The sequence below is a fragment of the Pseudorasbora parva genome, chromosome 16, assembly GCF_024679245.1.
Source record: "Pseudorasbora parva isolate DD20220531a chromosome 16, ASM2467924v1, whole genome shotgun sequence".
Classification (NCBI taxonomy): Eukaryota; Metazoa; Chordata; class Actinopteri; order Cypriniformes; family Gobionidae; genus Pseudorasbora; species Pseudorasbora parva.
In genome coordinates this window covers 34,924,053-34,947,732 of record NC_090187.1, presented here as the reverse complement: position 1 = coordinate 34,947,732, position 23,680 = coordinate 34,924,053, and the positions used below count along the sequence as shown (strand labels likewise).

The 23,680-nt window shown below is 36.0% G+C and overlaps 1 protein-coding gene across 5 annotated transcripts in view; it reads left to right on the top strand.

Moving 5' to 3' along the window:
- The window catches only part of megf11 (multiple EGF-like-domains 11), a 147,894-nt gene that overhangs the window by 32,131 nt on the left and 92,083 nt on the right, over positions 1 to 23,680 (top strand). For all 5 annotated transcript variants that reach the window (XM_067420483.1, XM_067420484.1, XM_067420485.1 and 2 more), the window contains 4 exons: positions 2,290 to 2,413; positions 9,171 to 9,272; positions 9,775 to 9,875; positions 19,021 to 19,113. In XM_067420483.1, the coding sequence (XP_067276584.1) occupies positions 2,298 to 2,413; positions 9,171 to 9,272; positions 9,775 to 9,875; positions 19,021 to 19,113 (412 nt within the window). In that variant the 5' untranslated portion in view covers positions 2,290 to 2,297. The remainder of the gene's footprint in view (positions 1 to 2,289; positions 2,414 to 9,170; positions 9,273 to 9,774; positions 9,876 to 19,020; positions 19,114 to 23,680) is intronic.

Sequence of the window (23,680 nt, the reverse complement as noted above, 5' to 3'; positions counted from 1 at the left end):
CGGTTCTAGTGACGTCATTCATTCAAGGAAGTGCAGAGGTGTAGTCCAAACTGGCCATTTGCTGTAGGCTTTGAAAGAGAACTTCTGTTAAATAAAATATCTTGCTTGGCATTGAACTTTGAGCTTTATAATTTTACAGGTATTATTTATGCTCTAACAGCAACATTTCACACTAACTAAAGTTTGAAAGATGGAATCGCGAAGAATGGGACCGTTAATATATCAGATACACAACATGGAAGATTTTCTTCTCTCAGCTATCTCAACTAATGCTATAAATATACAAGGTAATCAGTTAGTGCTACTACTATAATATGGTAAAACAGCAGAATAATAGGAACAGAGAACGACTTTACCCCTTTTTTTGAGTCCTTGAACAAAAAAGGGGAAAAGAGACAGGAATTGTTTTTGTGGAAACAGAAAACTTATAAATGAATACCACTTATTTAAAATAGAAATATTTTATAACATGTCTTTACTGTCACTTTTGATCAATATAATGCATCCTTGCTGAATAATTTGCTGTATTAATTTCATTAAAAAATATATTCCCACATAAATAGTTCTGCAGACACTGAAATGCACAGTATAACTGTACAGCATCTATTTTTTTTATTTATTTTTTTGCTTATGAACAACTTATTATACAAATATTGTTTTAATATTTTGAGCTTTGCTATGTTCTGTGTGATTTCTAAATACTTTTCAGATCCATTATGACAGCACATAGAAACACCCACAGGTCAGAAAATGATTCCAACACTAACAGTGTCTTTTAGATCCATTTGGATTTTATGAATAAATGTGTTAGTAACAATAACTATAAAGATAACAATAAAGATATAGTTATAAAAATCTTTCAAAAAAAAAAAAAGAGCAGCAGAGTCCACATCACACCTTTAAAAATAACGACTTTCATAATCACTTTCAGAGCGATTTTTTCCAGCTGATTTACGATAAAATCATTGACAGCCAATCAGAATCCATCCTACTTTAAAGAGCTCGAGTATAAAAAGCGGCAGACAACATAACTGCAGCTTAGAAACAGAAAGTTATGATTAGCTGGCGTGGGTGCTAATATAGTTGCCATTATGGTTATCTTATAAATAACGGGCCTTTAGACAAAGTTTCCTGCTATAGGGTTGTGTCTGAGTGTAAAGGTCTTATAGCTGCATTTCTAGTGCGAAATAATATGAAACCTTTAAAGGGTGACTATGTAAATTCACCTTTTTACAGAAATGAACTTGACTTCAGTCTCTGCTTTCAAATGAGCTGTTATATAGTGGAAGTGAAATCGATATTGATTTTTCTCTCATGTGAATGACCTGCAAACACCTTTCAGTGGTCTCAGATTGGCAAGTAAGTGAAGCCAATGTTATTAGACATGTCATGCAAACCGTTAAATGGTGTTAACAGATCAGGTATACAGTCCAAGCAAAGTATGTATGTGTTTAGTACACACACACACTTAAACCTCACCAGGACATTAGGGGTTGTAATTGTTGTTCTTTCCTGATCCGGTACCTTATGGAGAGTTGCAGAGAATCAAGCAAACTGTTGTTCTTGTGTCCTTCTACAATACCCCCTGCAGTTTAACATAATCAGTGCTTTCACGCTTCGCCGACCCATGCTTGTGCAGTGTGTCATTCACGTGCCCTTCTAAATCTGTCTCTGTCATGTCAATTCATCACACACATGCTCATCTCCCATCATGTGTCTAATGAAATATCTTGACAGTTTAAACAAACGGTTCACCCTGTGTAGTCTTAAAAAGTCCTTCATCACTGTCATGGGACTAATATCCTGAGCTAACTATTACCGAATTATACACACACTCACACAAGTATGCGTGAATAAAAGGTGCATAAAGACTGACGTATCAACCCGACGAATGAAGCGCACAATATATGGACATTTTGAAGTAAATAATGTTTTCGTTTAAGTGTTTGTATACATCTCATTTGTTTTAATTAAATTGTATTAGTCTCTATCACACACATATCACGCCATTATGACAGCCATCTGCCACCACGGTTTGTAGTTGTCATTGGCTATTGACCCATTTCGGTCAACAGAAGAAAAAAAAAGACAAGACAAATTCAAGTAACATTTATTGATATTGTTCTTAAAAAGTCATCTCTTTTCACTCTATTTCTAAGTATGATCCAAGGGCGCCAATTTATAAGAATGATAAAGGACAAAAAGTGTCCTTGTCTGTCTCTCTCTTTCTATCTCACACACACACTCTCTCTCTCTCTCCCTCTCTTTTTCTCACTCTCATTCTCTCAGGAGGAGTCATGGGGCTGGTACGGGCCTACCCATTAGCCCTGCCTGTGCTGGCTGTTCTGGGCCTCATTATCAGCGCATGGAGCCTCAACCCAGATGACCCCAATGTCTGCAGTCACTGGGAGAGGTGAGAGAGGGCCACTCTCCTGTGTTAAACTCCGTTTTACCTTCCATTTCTCCATTACAGGATTCACACAGCATAGTTATTCCTCTTCAACATGCTAGAATGATATTTTGGATTAATGAATGATGAAAAGAGGATTGAAATTTTAACAATGCAGTGAATTAGGCTTATGTGATTGATTGCTCAAAATTAAAGTTTATTTATTTATTTAATTAATTAATACATTGTGTGGATACTTAATAATAATAATAATAGACCCTTTTCACAGACTGTGCTGTCGATTTTCCACAGTTATTAATACTGTAAATCTTTTTGTTATAAATGTACATTTATAACACTATACTTTTGTGCTATATTACCATGGCATTACATTCAAGATAAATAGTTAACGCTGCATTTTGGATGTTTCTAACACAACGGCTGAATCAGTGATGGCAGAACAATCTTTCTGTCTTCTGACCACCATAATCGATCTCTCAATGATTTTTTTCCTCCTTGGGAAAGTCATAGAATCACTATTTAATAATCTATTATTATAATCTTAATAATAGATTAATTTTTAATTTGCCATTAGAGCAAATGGGAAAGTAAAATATATTTGTTGTATATTTGTTTCCATTCACCACTATAACAGTTTACTGGAAGTGTGAAAAACTAGTACTAATACTACCCAGCAAGCAATAGCTGTCATTTCACCTTTTCGGTTAACTATAGACCCGATATAGTCAGGCTAAACTTCTAACCACTTCCTGTCTTTTGCCAAAATAACTTGCGACATGTATGATATTCCATCATGTAAGCAAAGTCAACAGTGATTTCATGGTTTGGTTTACTTTCTTTGACATGTTCATGTTCTCAATGACTAGTCTATTGTTAAATCTAACTTTATCAGTATGAATATAAACAAATAAGATGTCTTTTAGTACTCACTATCAAGCTAGAATACCGATACTGGTAAAGTTTAAAATATATTTTTGTTTGATTCGGTAACGAGCTAGTTATATTTATAAGGCAAAGCTAAAAACGAGTTACATCAGTTATACTGCTGTGATAAAGATGAATTTCGTGTAAGATTCATAACATATACGGTGTTTTGCATGTAAGAGTTTCCATGATGAAAGCATTGTTGATTAGTAGTAGCTAAAGCTAACTTAGTTCTAAAAAAAGTTCCTGGATGCGGTGTACTAGCTTTTACACATGCATTTTGTCATCTAAAATTAAATTTTGCGAAAATTCAACACAACAGCGATCAACTTGAGCTAAGCATATTGGGTATTTATCATCTCTACTAATGGCTATTGTAACTTTATGCTAAGCAATGTTATGTTAGCTATATTAGGCAGCTACATGTGCTAGTGATACATGCTTCATGAAAACATAAACCAAAAAAATGTATAATTAAAATGAAAGATTACCTGTCCAACAGAAATACAGCCAGCAAGGAGTCGGTTTTCAGCCCCTTGAGCCTCAGTTCTCGCCATCGTTGGAAAAGCCACTCCGATATTTACTCGCGTTTGATTTCTTTGTTAATCCAAAGACTTTTTGTGCATTGCCTTTTCTTGTACTGTCTTCCTTTTTTTGCATTGTTTGCCTTCGCTGACTGCAAAACCCGGTACTGTGAATTTTGAATGCTTTTGCTCTTCCTAGCAGTGCACGCATGTGGGCTGAACCTGTAGCAAAGGTTGGTAGCTATGGTAGCGAGAGAGAGTGACAGTCGCTCAAGCCAATCACTTGTTTTGGCCCAAACGAAAATAGTGAGCGGTGTTTATTGCAGTTAAAGAAATCTAGTCACTCAATTGTTATACTCTCTTTTTCAGAGTACTTACATTTTAATTATGTATTGACATATAAAGAAAGTTTAAACAAATTTGGACAAAGTATTTTAGATCATTCTTAACTACCCTACCTTTAATAGTAAGTATTATTATTATTATTACATTTAAACATTTTAAAAACAATGTTGTGATACTGCTCACAGGCTACCTGCTATTTTTTTTTTTTAAAGTAGCTAGCTAAACTATAAACTTTGACCATCTCAGTTAGGATTACTGCATCCAACTTGAAATTATATATTTACAATAAGGCAGCGGCTATTTGCACTTAATTAATCAATCAGATTAATATATTGATAAGTGATATATTCTATATTTACACCATATAAAGTTGCAGTTCTTTGTAATATAAACATTATTTGAACAAAACCGTGATAGTAACCATGATCATTTGGGTCACTATAATCGTGATGTTAAATTTCCATACCGTTTTAATCCTAATCGTGACAAAACAATGATCCATTAGCCTTAGGCTTTACTGATTGCACCACTGAGGATGTTGAAATATGGGCGTTTTTTTAAAAATTTTGTTTGGCACAGCCAGGCATTGTTAGGTGGAGCTAGTGCGAATAGCACTTGCCAATAAGGCACGCTATTTGCACTTAGTGTGAACAGACACTCCGTTACAATAAATACAACTCATAAAACTAGAATACACCCTAAATCATGTAATTAAGTTACTTTTTACTTTACTTTTTTACTTTACTACTCTTTACTTTTTACTTTCATGTAATTAAGTTACTTTTTTTGTAATTAATTAATATATTTGAACAGTCCAAACAAACTGATCTCTGTACTTGGACTTTACTATGCTACATCTGGCAGAGAGGACTGTTTAAGAGTGCATTTGATTTCTGACTTCTGTTCTGATAAGTGTCTATCTATGCAGTGCCAATAGAATGTGAAAATGTGATTATGATATGTTTTGAGAACAATCACTACTTGCTCGAAAAAAATGCTTATTACAGGGAAAAAATGGCACCATTTTGAAAATAGATGAGCTTCAGAAAAATGTGTTCAAGATAGTAGTGTTGCTACTTACTAGGTGAGACCCCATCAGTGATTGTATGTCTTCTGAGATAAAAAGCTATTCAAAATGGATACTTGTCAGAATATTACATATCGGAGGATTTGTTGTGTTGGTGATACATAATCCTTGAATTGATACTTGATGAAAATTTACAACAGTGGGTAAACCTTTGGCCCTTATGGGATGACAAAAAGGATGTGGTTACAAGCTATATGGATCAGTTGCAAAAACATACACAATGGGTATTTCAGCTCTGTTCTGTTATCTCAGAGATTTAGAGGATGAACATCTACATTTGTTTGTTCCTGTATTGACTGTATGCACTTTTAATGGCACAGTTGAGGGGATGTAAAGGATTTTGTTTGGGAGTGTTGATCTGGTTACACTTGCCTACAGGTATTAGGTTCAGTCACTAGACACACAGAACAATATTGATGTTCTTATTATTAACCTTGTTGTGTGTGTGTGTGTGTGTGTGTGTGTGTGTGTGTGTGTGTGTGTGTGTGTGTGTGTGTGTGTGTGTGTGTGTGTGTGTGTGTGTGTGTGTGTGTGTGTGTGTGTGTGTGTGTGTGTGTGTGTGTGTGTGTGAGAGAGAGAGAGAGAGAGAGAGAGAGAGAGAGAGAGAGAGAGAGAGAGAGAGAGAGAGAGAGAGAGAGAGAGAGAGAGAGAGAGAGTGTGTGTCAGGAGAGAGGTAAAGATATGTTGCTAACATAAAACAGACACAACAGCATTCAGTTGATCAGAACAATCTGTTTTGATTGAACCTATTGCCTGAAAAAGTATTATTTGTAAAGAGTGTTATCAGTTATGACAAATAAGCAGGAGCTCTTGCCTCTACTGAGAGGAGGACAGAGGGCTGCAGAGATGAATGAGTTTCAGCATTGGTTCCCTGAAAGAGAATATTTCGGAGCTTTAATGTCATTTTGCTGGCAACAAATTTGTAGTGTTTTTTTATGGAAATTATGATGAGATAACTTGTTTTTCTAGAGTTAAGGAAGCTTTGGAAGATAAATATATGCTTGTTCGTTATTTGAGTCAACAAGTTATTTTGAACTTGAATATTACATTTAAGCATTTTATGGTTTCTTGGATTGTAGTATCTTTACAAGGCTGTTGATTATAAAATTGAGACCAGACCATTTTTTGTTTCTCTGCAACATAATCATGTTTGGGCAATTTCAAGTAAAAGACCCCAAGGCAAGTTGTCTTGACTCCATTTGACTCCAGTAAATATTTCTTGGGATAGGTTCATTATTGTATATACAAATACACAAATGTCCTGATTACAAAAAACTCTAGAATTTTTCATTGCTTATGCTCAGGGTGAAATTTACAGCTCATTTAACATTTTGAGACCAACAGCAGGGAATGTTGTCCTACTGTATTGACACAATATTGTGCATTTGTCACAATAGAATCCTGCCATTAACAGCCAATTATGCTTTTCTGCAAAATTGTTTAAATAAACAATTATGCTATTAATGCACAAAAAGCAAAAATGTGTACAAGGTATCAAGTCATATATTGGACCATATATTTTATAAAATGAAATAAACTTCCCCAAATGCCACAATAAAATTGGGTGTGGGTAAAATCACATTAAAATATATTAAGGTACAGGATCAATTAATAAACCTTTATTAATTGACCCTGTACCTTAATATATTTTAATGTGATTTTATGTGTGTGCACTTTTGTACCAGTGGTTCTTAATCGGAGCGGCGGGGCCTCTTGGGGGGCAAACTTCCAAGGACACAACAGGTTGACATAATTATTTAATTATATATATATATATTTTAAATGTATTAAAACTTAATTAAAATGCAGCAAACAAAAACGTAAACTGAAATAATTTGTTTTGTTCCACTCAATAACTTATTTGTATTAAAAAACACAATCAGAATCGTGAATGTTATAGAATGGCAAAATAAATTGTTAAATTAATTTAATATATTGTAACGATTTGGTGTTATATTGAAAGCATACAGCAGAAGCAGTGAGAATCCAAACACAGTTTATTTAAAAGTATTATCCAAGGTCAGAGTCCATACCAGGCAGTGGGTCAAGCACATATAATCAATGCAAGACGCAAAAGCTGAAGTAGCACATCCGACTGAAAAAGAACCGATTGAGGCAGTTCAAACATCTGTCAAAGTTTTCGAGGATTACAGAGGCGAGTTGACGACGCAAGTCTGATGCACATAGACTACTGGAAATATGTTTATTATGACTACTGTTATTAAATAACATTTTATTAAACCATGCAAAAACCATAAATTTTACTATAATTTATTATGCATGCAGATTCTATCTATCTATCTATCTATCTATCTATCTATCTATCTATCTATCTATCTATCTATCTATCTATCTATCTATCTATCTATCTATCTATCTATCTATCTATCTATCTATCTATCTATCTATCTATCTATCTATCTATCTATATCTATAGCTGCTTTAGACATGTAACATATCCACGTTTGTTGATCAGTGCCTGTAATGTGTATTGTAGTTGGGCAATTTTCAGTCGAATCCGACGCAAAGAATAAATTAATGAACTGAACACAACACAACACAAACACCATTAAGTGAATTAAAGGCAAAAATCAGAAAATGCACTCATGCAAATTTTATTTTAATATGCACTGATACAGATTATTACTTTATTTGAATGTTATATTTTAAGGGAACATGACACAGAGAAATGTATTAAAAAGCATAAAAGAAATGCATAGTGACATTATTGCATGAGGACGACAAGAACCTACGAATCGGCTTTTTGAACTGGTTCATTGAACCGAACTGTCCAAGGAACAAACCGGATCGCAGAAATGAATCGGACTTTGCATCACTAGTCCACATACACCACAAACACTACATGGAGTGTAGACAGGAATAGGGAATCCAAGTCTCAGGCAGGAATTAAACTTAAGAAAAACAAGAACTGCTCGAAATGCCAAAAGAGAATGCTAACCAAAACCAACAGACAAACAATTCATCCAGAGCACAGGGCAAATGGCATTTAAATAGACAGGGTAATAAACCAAGAAAACAAGACACAGGTGAAATAGGTTAACTAATAACGAGCAGAGGATACTGGGAAATGAAGTCCAAGAATAACAGAGTCTATGGAAATGAAGCTTCCATCTGCTGGTACTTAAGGGTACCGCAACTGACATGTTACATAATGGCTGCGTCCGAAAACATTGGCAGCTGACTCGTTGCCTCGCTGCCTTATCAGGCAATGTCTTGTAAGGCAGCATTTTGTAAATGAAGGCACCTCACGAAACAAACTTCGGACAAATAGTTTAATGATCTACAAGCAAAATAGAGCGAGCTCTGGTGAGAACTAAACACATATTTAATTACTACATTAGTAATTTCTCCCTAGAAATGACATCAGAAGTGGAAAATATTGGTAAAAAGCTAACATTCACACACAAACTGACCAGCAAACGCAACTTTCGGACACCGTCTTATTTTCCCAGCTCAACTGTCACTCAATGGAAAGCACAGGATTGTGGGATATCTAACGCAGCTAAGGATACAGAAATGCTGCCTTCAAAAATCGATCAGATGAAGGTATCATGAGACAGGAAGTGAAGCAAACATTAGATTCGGACGTGGATTGATGCCTTTCTGCCTTCAAATGTGTCCTCCGAAGGCAGCATTTTCCAGGTTTTGGACGCAGCTATACACTCCCAGTTTCTGTTAATAAATTAAGTTTGAAAAAAAAGCATAATAGTTATGATGTAATTATATCAGAAATACCAGTGAAAATTTGAAACACCTTTAAATATTGTGTTGGACCATGCCTTCATGTCAAAATGTATTTCAACAAAAGAGGGGAAAATATAATTACATGACTAATTTTTCTTTGCTCCTTCTCTCTTAGCTATGCAGTGACTGTTCAAGAGTCCTATGCTCATCCGTTTGACCAGATCTACTACACCAGGTGCACTGACATCCTCAATTGGTTCAAATGCACCAGACACAGGTGAGTGTGACCATGACCTTTGATCTGCAGTGACAATTCAGCTCCATGGCAACAGGCAGCACTCTCCCACTAGACACATAAAAATCAAGATGCCGGTGTGCCAGTGTTTTTATCACCAAGTGTTAATGCTACCAGTCGTGATTGTAGTGGTTATAGTTGGGATGGAAATGGCCATTTGACTGTCATCCGACATTACATTGGTTTTAATTGCTGCATTAAAGACTTTATCGTCAGTGTCCCGGCTAAAAGCTGTGGGCCCAGTGAGTCACCGTGATGCAATGTAGCATTCAGAGGCGAGTTGTCCTTCAACTTTTCCGTAACTCACTTTAATTATGTTTATTTCTCCTCTTTCCACCTTTAGGGCTTGGCTAGGATAATTACAGAAAAATAGAAAAGCTAACGGTAGCCAGCTGTGTGTCATGATGTCCTTGTGGAGTTCACCTGCCCAGTTATTGATGTTCATGCTTTCTCTTGTGTGTATGTGTACGTGTTTCCATCTCAGAACCAGCTACAAGACGGCTTATCGGCGTGGGGTGAGGACCATGTACCGTCGCCGTTCACAATGCTGTCCCGGTTACTTCGAGAGTGGAGACTTGTGTGTCCGTGAGTGTCTTTAATATTTTGCTCGCTTATTTCCTCTTAAATCAGCACAGTTCAATTTCTCTTTCTTGCTAGTGGTTATGAGCACAATAAAAGCATTCATCTCCTTGAGCGATGTCCTCTTAAGCCTTGTACCCCACTCCTTCCTCCAGAGGCATTCATCAAAATCTCAGCCATCTTTGAGGCATTTTTGTAACTGCATATTTCAGGCATAATTTGTGCCTTTCATTACTGGTCCTACTCATATTGGGTTTGCTCATATATTCATTTTTAACACTGCCAGTGTGCCATTACAACGGCGTTAATAGCATTCAGTTATCGCTCATTTTTTAGAAAAAAGAATCTTGAGTGATTCACTGCAAATACATTGTCCTAATTCCACTCGTTCTGGAGATAATATGCTAATTAAGGAAATAACAACTTTCCCTGGCTGTGGTCTGAATGATAGATTTAGCGATTATTTTATGAGCAGTGAATGTCAAAAATGTCGGCTTTTATACTAATTTATTGTCTTTTCGCACTGCCAAATGTGTGTTTTGTTTCTCCGGATTGGTTATTGTAAGGGCCAGACTCATTATTCTTTAATGTGCTTTAATCACAAGCGAGTGAATCCTGTCAGTCAGCTCAGACCTTTGGCTTGCACGGTTCAGCGGTTGTTTGACAATATGCAAAAATCTCTGCGTGAAAGGACCTTGCACAGGACCGTGTCAAGGTGATGAGCTAAATGACGGTCTCACGGAGCTCCAGGGAGGGTATAAAAATCAACACACGTAGCTTAAGAGCAAATGGGATTTGATGTCCTCACAGCTACTCGACATTATTAACAAGAGGGTGGGACAGGCTTTCTGATGAATGTCTGTTCCTGGGTGAATGGCTTTTCTTCATCTTTAAGCACAGACTACTGTATGCTTGCATTAAAGCTGATGAAACTTATACCTGTGGTCCTGTATTTAGTTTCTGAATATGTAAGATTATGATAAATGTATTCTGTGCCCATGTGCCAACTGTATAGCTACTCTTAAAGCATCCTGACGTTATAAGCATAATGTCATGTAATTCTTCAACCTGTGTGTTTTAAATGGACTCCCACAAGGACGAGCGGAATTAACAGCCTACATTAAGTCCTGATATGGGCCGCTGTGATATTCAGCTCTGCAGGAATCATAAAAATTCAATTCAGTTCAATAATGTGAAGAAAAAAGGATAAGTCACAGACGGTGTGGTCGCTTGAAATGCCGATTATAAACCTGCAATGCTGTTATGTGAAGTCATACTAATTCATAATTAATTCGTATTTTTATTTCACCATATCAAAAAGAATTTTCCGCTTTACTATGGAACAAGCCATGAGACCCAGCCACTGTTGTGCTGTCATCATGTGTCACAGGGACCTAAACAGCATTGCCAGTCTTTGTAGTTTGATTTACAAGCTTTGTCATTTACATATGCCACAGAAAACACTTTTTATGTTCCAAGGACATTTTTAATTTTACTGTTTCACACCTTGCTCTCATGACAGCAGGTATTAAGCAATTTGGTATTTCAGCAGGTATTTAATTAATATGTTTGCTCGCACAGTTTCTATGTTCTCTTAGCTTTTAATTAATTCATCCATAAACTAAAAATATATTATTTACTTACCATCATGTTTTTGAGACCGGTTTCTTTCTTAGGTGGTCTACCTTAATTACTGTAGGAGAATGTCCAAACTGCTCTTTTCCATGCGATGAAAGTACGTTTTCTGTGAGTAATGATTTAAAACTTATTTTTTCCTTTCCTTCTTTTATGGTGATTTAATTAATATATTATAATGTAACATAAATATAATATACTATTATTTATTTATGTTATTATAATTTTTTTTAAATTGAAACACAATCCCTAATCCCCAACAACATTCATTGTATGAAGAAGAGAAGCATGAACGTTCTTCAAATTTCACTCAAAAAGATGATTCTAGCTGTTTGGTCAGTTTATTAAAAAAATTAAACAACACAAATTACTTATTTACTTAATAAAATTACTTAATTGTCATTTTACTCAATTTGATTACGTTAAATGAACTAAAATTTGTAAAATGTTAAGTTAACCTAAACCATTTGTGTTGGGACTACATGAATCATTTATGTTGCTCTGTCTGAACTGGGCAGTATATTTCTAGTTCCCAGCATGCTTTGCATAGGGATGGATCAGGAGAGTAAATGTTGAAATTAAGTTCTGTTTAATGTGTATTTTAGTTAAGGGCAAGACCTATTAACGTTTGATGTATATTTGACAGTTATATTTGACATCTAAAAGTTGTGTTTATGTTGTGTCGATTTTGTTATGTTACCATTATTTTGAAGTGTAGACCTTGTGGTTAGGCTGTGCTGTTCTCAATGAGCTGTAACTGTGCTAATGCCAGTGATGAGAAATACTTTACTTGATCATTACTTGCATGTTACAATTACCAAGTGATCAAGTGTTGCTGACTAATAGTTTTATAGTTTTTATAGAAATAAAGACAATAAATTAAATGAATAGTTCACCCAAAAATGAAAATTTGACGTTTATCTGCTTATCCCCAGGGCATCCAAGATGTAGGTGTCTTTGTTTTTTTTAGTAGAACACAAGCGAAGATTTTATCCTACTTTATCTAGTTGGAATGACAGTTTTTTTTTTTTTTTGTAGTTTTAACTAAATGATTTTAAGTTCATTCAACAAGATTGCAACAAATTTTTTCAAAACAGTTTTGTTAGAAATGCATAATTCAATTGCGTGTAAATGTTTTCCATAATTTAATTGTGTTCGTTCAACTCTTTTTTTTTGGAGTGTTTTTTCATTTTGACTTGCACATGAGAAAGTAAAAGTTGAGAACAACATTAGCAGTAATAGTGGAAGATTTAACTTTTTATTTTGGTTTTAACTATCCCTGTAATATTGCAAATGACCAAATCTTCTTGATTTTCTTGCTTCCCTTTGAATGAAAATGGTGAACAATAAGAGCCAAAAAATGCATTGATTGTAACCCTCATGCAAATCAACATCGTGTTCACCAGATATTGTTCTTTCGTTACAAAAGGTCATTGTAGAAAAGAAGAGGTTTCAACAATGACCTTTAGTAACAAGATTTTTTTGCGAGTGGCCATGGTCTGTTGAAGATAAAGTTGATCTCATGTTTCTGTCCTTATTGAGTGGGATTGTGTCCAGCTCTGTCTGTAGCCTGAAGGCACTGCTAACAACCATGGGATTAGGTGCAGCTGGGATAGGGATCAGTTTTGACATTGTCTGGTGTTCTGTGCGGAAGAAGGCAATGACAATAATCAATAATGTTCTCATTACCACACAATAGCTGCAACAATTTCATGTTAACAGTTGTTTCTGTAATGGAACCACACCATCTGTGGAGACGATGGTAGGCATAAATGTTTCCCCTCAGTGACCTCAAGCTATGTTTATTGCCTCTGTGCTGTTTAAATCATGGCTGTACACTGGGTTTCAAAATATGCTTTATAAAAACAGATTTGATTGGATGAGCCATGTGTAAAAAAAGTCAGTATATGCACTTCAATTGTATTCTCACTCTGTTCATGCAGCAAGATGCTACTGTACTTTGCATGCAACCATGAGCAGTCTACTTTTAGGCTAATGAACTGATTACTTGACATGTTTATTGTGATTATTAAGAAAAGTTGCTGTAATCATGTTGCAGTAATAGTCATCTTCTGTCTTTGCATTCATTGTTTAATACTTCCTTTTTATTTAATTTGTGCACTTTTGTATATTTGACAGACATCTGATAAATAGTTCAAATGCCAGATGTCGCCTGCACATCCATGACTAAACATGGATAATAACAAATAATAATTTGATCAATAATAATAGTATTATAATAATTGTTAAACATTTTTTCATCTAGACATACAATTTTGTGCTGACTTTATTTGATTTCAGGGTATAATTTGGCCATTGAGTGTAAGCTGCCAGCAACAAGGTGTTTTTTTGTCCAATGGTGTGGTCACCTTAGAGAGGTAAATGGATTTCAGTGGGTTTTTTTCCTGTATTTGTTCTGTATATAATCCTTCTGCTCTCAGTGGCTTGGATTAAGAGCTTTATAGATCTAGCTATGTTCACTTCGCAGGGAAGAGAGATGGTATTAAGGCATTAATATGTGGATCTTCTTAATATCAAACACCTCAGGGTTTATACTCTCAAATGTACCTTTTATGAGCTACTTTCCTAGTAGAATCAGTCCCTTGTGCTTTAGCTACATTTTAAAGAAATCATTCATTAATGGCCTAAACCAACACAGCCTAACTGCTTTGAAGGTGACATGTTTGCAGGTTGTCTTCTGTGTCTATAGTGAGCTGCTAGAAACATTTAAGTCATTTAATCTGCATGCACTGCACCTATCAATCCCAAATTGTCAGTGGGCATACAAGAGGATCATCTGTAGTGACTGTATGCTTTCTTATTACACAGAATCTTTAGCTAATGAGTTTATTCCTGTCATAGCACTAGCACTGTTTTTGCAAGTGTGCATTTAATGCTGAGGAAGAGATCTTGCTCATACTAAGCTGCAATGACTTTTCTTGGAGCCAAACCTCATGGAGCCAAAGCAGTTTACACCATCTGGTCAGAAGAGTCTCAAATAGTTAGTGATGCAGTATTAATGATGCTATGTGCATGCTGCAGCTTCTTGCTGGAGAATTAGTTGCTCTAATAAAGTCCCATGCACCATCACAAAGTAGATTTCTTTGATGGAATAGATAAGATCACGCATTCGCTTGCGTTTGATTTTGAAACCTTTTTTAGTTTTTTCCCCATTAATTTTCATATATATATATATATATATATATATATATATATATATATATATATATATATATATATATATATATATATATATATATATATATATATATATATATATATATATATATATTACATTCTAGTAGATATATACAGTAATAAACTTGGATTATTTAAGGTGTTGATTGATTGACTGATTGTCAAACTGTATGTTTAAATCTTTGGCCAGATGAGTATTGAGTGTAATAATGCATGACAATTACAATTAGCTCTATTGTTACCCGGTATGATAACGCCACTGTGTAATGAGATTAGCCTTTTATCGAAATGAAAAACATAATTTTTCAGTAGAGCTTGCAGACATAGTCCTTTTCTGTGTTTGAAGGAAGAAGATTCATTGAATTTTAATTAAAATGCAAGACCTATTTTCTGAAGTATTATAGACACGTACATCAATTCAGCTCTCGGGAAAAGGCACGCTTTATCCTTTCACCTACGTTACATAAATTAATTTTAATTTGCTGAAAAGATGTGACAAATTAGCATTTCTTCTCAGTTGTCTGATCAGAAATTGCTGATTGTAACAAAAATCAATCATTTCATCACCAGTTTTTCAAAACTCGCTTTGGAGCACGTTGTATAGCTTCATTGATTTTAAGAAGTCAAATTGATGTCTTTGTCAGCACAAATTCTAAAGGTTTTTCTTTTTTTAAGCTGGAGGAGAACGGGCATGCTTGAATATCAGGTTCTCAGTGCTGTGTAAATCCATTCTACATTATTTGCCAGTGGCAGGTTTAGCATTTTCTGTGTGTGGAGCATTTCTGCTCTAAGCACTATCCTCTGGGTATTTGGGATTCTCCCTCTCCCCATCCCCTTCCTGTGCTTATGTCCAATACTGAGGGCCCAGTCAAAGGCTGAAAGAGTGATAATCTATAGCCATGCTGGCCAGGAATGAGGGCAAGTCCTCCCTCATCCTTTACCTACTGCATCCAGCTTGAGTGTGTGCCAGCATCAAAACATGCACACACATTAATTCACTCATATGAGCGTGGTTTATTTGCATGCACAATGATGTTTAATTAATTTCAAAACTATTTCAACCAGAAGGCAATTTGCAATTTCCACCACATACATAGTTTATATGTACGTATGTGTGACCCTGGACCACAAAACCAGTCATAAGCATAAATTAAAAAAAATTGAGATTTATATATCATCTGAAAGCTGAATAAATAAGCTTTTTAATTGATGTCATTTGAGATTTGTTAGGACAATAGAGCTCCGGATGTCAGGTGACCCATTCTGTTTACAACGCCATATTGGCAGGCAGGGACAGCCGGTAGCAAATATGAAATGAATGAAGCCAGCATGAGTTTCAAGGCAAAAGAGTTTACTGCGCACCTTGATAGATTAAACATAACAGATCCCTATAATGCCCCGGGGTGTATCGATAAAGGAACGGATAGCTTTCCTGACCCGCAGTATCCAGGGGCTGGTTGCATCTGCTGTGCGCAAGTTACAATTAGCCTAGTTTTGATTTAAATGGGCACTAAGTTACAACTTATATATTGCTAAATAGTTTTGCTTTGCACCATTAAACTTAGTTGAAGCCTAAATCTACGTATAAACTAAATATTTACAGAAGCCTCTGATCAGGTGTAACCTTAACAGATAGAATAAAATAGCAGGCAGACTGAACTGCATCAATAAGCTCTTGTTTTACATGACAGACTTCAATTCTTTACACGTATATGATAATGCTGACATATACACCCACTTACATTTTAAGAGAGAAAACGTTATGTTATGTAGCGGTTAACACAAACCCATCCAGTCTGTCCCATTAGTCCGTGTAGTGCATGTCAAATAAAACCAGTTTTTTAGGGGGGTTCAGTATTTATTTATTGACCCTTAATTTTGTTTACAGTTTCTGAATGTATTTATATATAAAAGCACTTATGTTATTCATGATTAAGTATCGTGTTTAATGGGAACTTATTTTTATCATTAGTTGAAGTGAAGCAAAAGTAGTTAAGAATGAAGAATAAAAAGAAATTCACTGCATTTCAACAACTTACTTCGATAAAATGATTTCCTCTTTGATTTCCTCCACATGTTCTGGCATCCTGCCACAAATCAGCTGTCCACCATGTTAAAATTGTAAGGTTTAAACAGTCTGGATTCTTTTTATCTAATTATTGTTCGATACCAATGACGGAGTTTAGATTGTGTGACGTCAACCACCGGAGCTCTATAGGAAAACATTTGGCTGAGATACCTTGAAGTGGATTTGAAAATCTGGAATCTGAGGGTGCAAAAAAAAATCTAAATATTGAGAAAATCGCCTTTAAAGTTGTCCAAATGATATCCTTAGCAATACAAATTACTACTACTAATATATATATATATATATATATTTTATATATTTACGCTAGGAAATTTACTAAATATCTTTACTTAATATTCTAATGATTTTTGGCATAAAAGAAAAATGTATAATTTGGACCCCTACAATCATGTATTGTTGGCTATTGCTACAAAGCATTCATATACAGTGAATTCTAAGTTCATAAATACTATTTTTTTTTTAAACGATCAAAAAAAGATTCCCTTGAATAAAAATAAATAAATCTGTACCCCTTACCCTCAGTATAAATATGTATAGTAATATTTCAAAACAATTTACTGGTAAAAAGCAGATTATCATAAGCACCACAAAATGTGTGGGCACCAAAATAATTCACTGTTCCCGAGGTGTTGACATTTAAGATTTGTGTCATACTTCAGGGCTCCTGTGAACGTGACAGAACTTGAAATATTGCTCTTTACTGAGTGGTTCTTGTGTGGTTTGGAGGAACATATTGAAGTAGAAGGGGGGAGAAGTCCCAATACCATTCTCTGAGTTCTCTTTGAATTGATTTATTCAGATTAACACGCACTCCACTATACTGCTACATAACACTTTATGAGAATCTGAATTCATTACATTTTGAGTTTGTGTTTCATTGGAATTGTTTACTGTTTCATTGCGATTAGGAAAGACTTCTCTCACTGTTACCCAAGAGAATCAAAATAAGCATATTAACCAGACAAGATAAATGCTAGTCATCATTGTATTTATCAGGTTTCTTTCAACAAAATGCATGCCTGGCCATATTTAGCTTACATTGTTGTTCAAACCAACCTTCACATATTTCATGGTCAAAGATAAGGACATACCATAGCATCTGACACTTTTTTTTTTTTACTTCTTCACGCTAAAATCTGTAGAAGAACATGCTCTCTTCCGCTTATACTTGGAGAGTCACTGCTGATTCCAATCAAAGCGGATTGTTCCGGAAGCTTTGGGGGTCAACTGTTTCCTGACTCCGATAAGAGTCTGTCGGTTTGAGTCCTGCTGGCCAGGTGACCTTCACTCCCTTAAGCATTATTCATTCTTAACGCCTATATATTTTCCCTCTAATTCATCTTTTTCATCACCCCGAAAAGCATAAGAAAATGGGTAGGTCATTTTATTACTTGTCCGAATCCAAATATCTGACCGAATGCGAGGGCCCTGGCAGGAATACTAATGCTATAGACAATCAATTCGACGCTGTGTTGTTCAATAGGAATGATCAAGAAAACTGCACACTTTGTAAACAGCATGAAGGCTGGTTGGCTGGCGCTGTGTTAGAGCATTGTGGCGGAGTGCAGGCTGATCAAATTTGGAGGGATTTACAGCTTGTTTCCTTGCGGCTGTGGCTGCTTACGTCGGCTCATTTTGCATGGAACAACCGGTTCATGTGATAAACTGAGATGTTGACCAAGGACTCAATCTCTTGTGGTCAGAGTGAGCGTTTTAAACGTGTGGCTGTAAGAAGGGCTTTACTCTGGCGAAGAGGCATCGGTGACAGCCATCTTTGGAAAATGGCCAGTGTAGTCATTATCCTCCATATCAGCACATCAGCAGACATTTGCGGCGGCTAAATTATGTCTTACGGGAGGCGCAGACCTACAGTGTCTGTACAGCCTCCTGTGATAAGTCATGTTTCTGTCTTATGCAAGATGCCTAGAATGTCTTATTTGTTTTTGGGAACGATCTCAACCCCGTTCATTCTCTGCAAAGTGTTTTTCTAGAATATTTGTTCTATTACTGCTATATTATATTGTTTCCTGTAGCTCCACCAGTAGAGCGTGGTGCTAGCAACGCCAATGTCATGGGTTTGATTCCCAGGGAAAGCAAGAACTGACAATAATGTCAAAATGTGTAACCTGAATGCAATGTAAGTCACTTTGGATAAAAGCATCTGCCAAATGTATATTTAAAGCATTATTTTATGTGTCTTTGTCTTTTTTGTTCTTTTATTTCTGATAGCGCGATGTACGGAGGAGTGTGCCCATGGTCGGTGTGTGTCTCCTGATACGTGTCAGTGTGAGCCAGGCTGGGGAGGACTGGACTGCTCTAGTGGTGAGTTCACTCTCTCATTAACTCTGAGAGCACAGTTCACTTCATTAAGGCCCTCTCACTCTCACATAGTTAATGGCTGCACCAGTCCCCAGACGCCACTGCAAAGCTACCATGTTTCTCACTTACTCGCTCCCCTCTCTTCTTGTGCCAGCTGTATTAAAAAGGAAAGCTGGAAATTATGGAGGAAGAATGTGTAACTGTGCAGTTGCATTAAAAGGTTACTCTTTGTGCCAAAGCTCTGAGAGAAAAAAGCAACTATGAACTATTTTGTTCGATGGTTTCTATGATTATTGAAATTCTTTAATTTCGCCATGTTTTGCCAATTTGCTTAGGTACATAAATTACAGTTTTTTCTAAAGTAACACTGTCCAACAGCGACACCAGCAGGTAAAGTTACAGCTGGAATCCGTGTCTATCTTGCCTCCCGTGAGCCGTTAAGTTTTAATAGACCACTAAAGCGTGTGGTGGAGGGTTAATGAGAAGGAATGGGAAAGTCACGCGAGAGGATGCAATGCCTCCATCGCGATATGATTGGCTATGATTGGTTTACACAATAAATACTGCCTCTTGTTTTCGTGCTTGTCTGGGAATCAGTCTGAATAAACAAAATGATGCCAGTAATGGGAAGACTAATTAAAGGGATAGTTCACCCAAAAATGAACATTTTATATTTATCTGCTTACCCCCAGCGCCTCCAAGATGTAGGTAGGTGTGTTTATTTCTTCAGTTTCTTCAGATTTTTAACTCCAACCATTGCTTGTATAATGCATGTCAATGGGGTATTTTTCTATGAAAGCCTCTGTGAGAGTAAAAAACAGACATACAAATCCATATTAAAACCTGTGGCTCATGGCCACACATTGATGTCTTAAGACATTAAATGATCAGTTTCTGCGAGAACCGTATTTTTAAAAATAATTTTTTACCTCATATCAGACGAATAATATCTAGTTTTCTCCAGCGCCATTACTTTCGTTGAAGAAGGTCAAAATCTCGGCGCGATCATAGATATATTTACATAGATGCATAATTCGACCGATCCACGCAGACACTAATGAGGAATTTATATACAGTATATATATATATATATATATATATATATATATATATATATATATATATATATATATATATATTAGAGCAGTCTTGATCAGCACTCAAAATGTGTTATATTTAAACCGTTATGCGCTGAGACCGTGAGCTAAGGGTGAGGGCGCAAGAGAGAGAGTGAGGTCTGCGGTCTTGGTCATTAGTTAATTTACTTGTTTTTGTGTCAGTAATATGTTGTCAAATATGTTTAATAAACTTAAATAGACTACCTATACAAATAGTTATGTCTCTTTGTATTAATTTGTCCTGTTATTGACATAATGCATGTCATTGACAAAATGCACAACCATATGTTCGAATAGTTTGAATATTCGTGTTTTTTTAGAGGGAATATTCGAACGTCATTTTTGAGCAATTTTGACAGCCCTAATATATGATCGCACCACTTCTTTGTTCTACTGAAGGAAAAAACACACCTATATCTTGAAAGCCCTGGGGGTAAACATAAACATAAAATTTTTGGGTGAACTATCCCTTTAAAAAGCAAGTAAACAACTCATCTACTTGGATATCACTGCTTTATGTCACATCAAAATCAAATGTGAAATGGTCTGAAAACATGATTACTCTGGGGGGGGCTTCTTTTAGTTAGAAATCACAATGAACTTGGTGAAATTATTATTTTTTATAGTTATTATTTTTGAATAAATATAACAGTTCTTTATGATGACATTTATACTTGGATTTATTAAAAAAAAAACATTAATTACATTGTTTTCGAAAAATACAAAATGGAATTGTATTTAGTTTCTTTTCTGATAGTGTAAGTAATGTTTATTTAACCTGGAAAATTTAATTAAGTGTAACTAAGACAATTTACATTTGATTTATAAAAGAAAAAAACATTGCCTCCTCATTTCAGAACACCACTGCATGCCACTGATATATTGTAATGAGGTTTAAAGCTCAGGGAAGAAGTAGGCAGGAACTGGTGAACGCTCAACAAACTTTAATGACAAAATAAACAAACGACAAAATGGAAGTGACTGCCGCCTGAATTAAACTAGAACAAAAACACAACATAAAGTCCAGGTCTTGTGTGCCATGTGCCTATGACATTGCCATGTGTGTCAAACTAAGTACACCTTATGATTCAATTGCTTGTAGAATCACCTTTAGCAGCAATAATTTGAAGTTTTTGTTTTCTGTATGACTCTGTATTGTGTCTCACATTGCTTTGGAGAAATTGTTGTCCACTCTTCTTTAAAATGTTTCTTCATTTCTTTGAGGTTTGCAGGTATTTGTTTATGCACATCTTTCTTAAGGTCCTGCCACATCAGGTTGAGGTCTGGGCCATTACAAAACCTTGATTATTTTATTTTTTATTGTTGATTTGCTGGTGTTATTGGGAATCATTGTCCTGTTACATGCATGGCCCAATTTCAGCCAAGCTTTAGCTGTCAACAGATGGCCTCATATTTGACTAGTGGATACCGGTCAATTGAGTTGTTTTGCACAGTTACGCTTGAATGGTCTAAAAATTTAGTATTTAAATTGGCAAGCCTTAAAACACATAGAATTGACAAACGTTCGTGAGGACACAAGCGAAAGTGATCTTGATTCAGACGTGCCTCTGTGTCACAGAAAACAGCTCACAAACACTGAAGGGAGTTGTTTTGCATGATGTTGTAAATCACTTAAACTGGTGAATTTAGAATGTTGATTAACTTACCTGTACAATAAATTGTTTAAACGGTACATTCACCGAACCAATGGTCCCCCTTTCACTGCCAAAACAGCCCTGACCCGTCAAGGCATGGACTCCACTAGACACCTGAAGGTGTATCCGGCACCAAGATGTTAGCAGCAGATCCTTTAATCCCTGCAATTTGTGAGATGGGGCCTCCATGAATCGGACCTGTTTGTTCAGCACATCCCACAGATGCTCAATTGAGATCTGGGGAAATTGAGTCCAAGTCAACATCTCAAACTCATTGTTGTGCTTCTTAAACCATTCCTGAACCATTTTTGCTTTGTGGCAGCTAGGGCACATTATCCTGCTGAAAAAGGCCACAGCCAACAGGGAATACCGTTTCCAAGGTGGCCATGGTCTGCAACAATGCCTAGGTAGGTGGTACATGTCAAATTAACATCGACATGGATGACAGGACCCAAGATTTCCCAGCAGAACATTGCCCAAAGCCCCAAAGCATCACACTGCCTCTGCTGGCTTGCCTTCTTCCCATAGTGCATCCTGGTGCCATGTGTTCCCCAGGTAAGCAATGTACATACACCTGTTCATCCATGTGATGTAAAAGAAAATGTGATTAATCAGACCAGGCTACCTTTTTCCATTGTTCCATGGTCCAGCTCTGATGTTTACGTGCCCACTGTTGGCACTTTCGGTGCTGGACAGGGGTCAGCATGGGCACCCTCACTGGCCTGCCACTATGCAGACCCATACACAACAAACTGTGATGTACTGTGTGTTCTGACACATTTCTGTCAGAACCAGCATTAACTTCTTGAGCTCATTTGAGCTGTTACTCCACACATTAAGCGTATAGCGTCAGTTTTGGCAAGTCACTTTAGTCAAACTCACATCAGCTGGCTGTCAGCTGATCACGTCTACCTATAGGAATACAACGTATATCACAGCGCACACACACACACAAACACAAACACACACACACACACACACACACACACACACACACACACACACACACACACACACACACACACACACACACACACACACACACACACACACACACACACACACACACACACATATGGCTCCTTAGTACTATCATCAGCTGTCACATTTCTCCATAGCTCATTTATCCTCCTCCATCCCCATGCAGCTCCTCTTCTCGTCCAGTCAGGATTTGGTCATCACAGTTTGGGCCTTGTCAAACTTGCTGAAATCCTTGCACATTTTTCCTGCTTCTAACACATCAATTTGAAGATAAAATGTTCACTTGATGAAGAGATAATCAGTGCTATTCACTTCATGTTGAATACAGGTGGTGTATAGCCTATATATATATATATATTTTTTTTTTTTTTGTACAAAAGATTTCTATTTAGAAATATATTTTATTATTTAATGTTATATAAACTCATTTTTTTCAAATAGTTGTTTTATTTTATACATTTTTCTACTCAGTGTTTTGCATACAGTATACAGACTCTTAACATATTTGCTTTACATATAGGATTTAAATTCATTATGGTTTTATTTAAATTATTAATGTGTAATTTTGTCCAAAATGATTGGATTGCAATTTTTTTTCTCTGTTTGAGTGACAAGCTTGCACATGCTCCGTGGAGTGTTTAAAGTGTGTCACCACAGCGATGACTTATTTGCTGTTATAAACTGATTTCATGGATATAACAGTAAAAGGTGGTGTAAAATATGTTGTAATCTCTGCCATTCTTGTATTTTTTGTCCATAGAACTACTTTAATTTTTTTTTTAAATAATCTAAATTCATTGTTTACTATTTTCATTA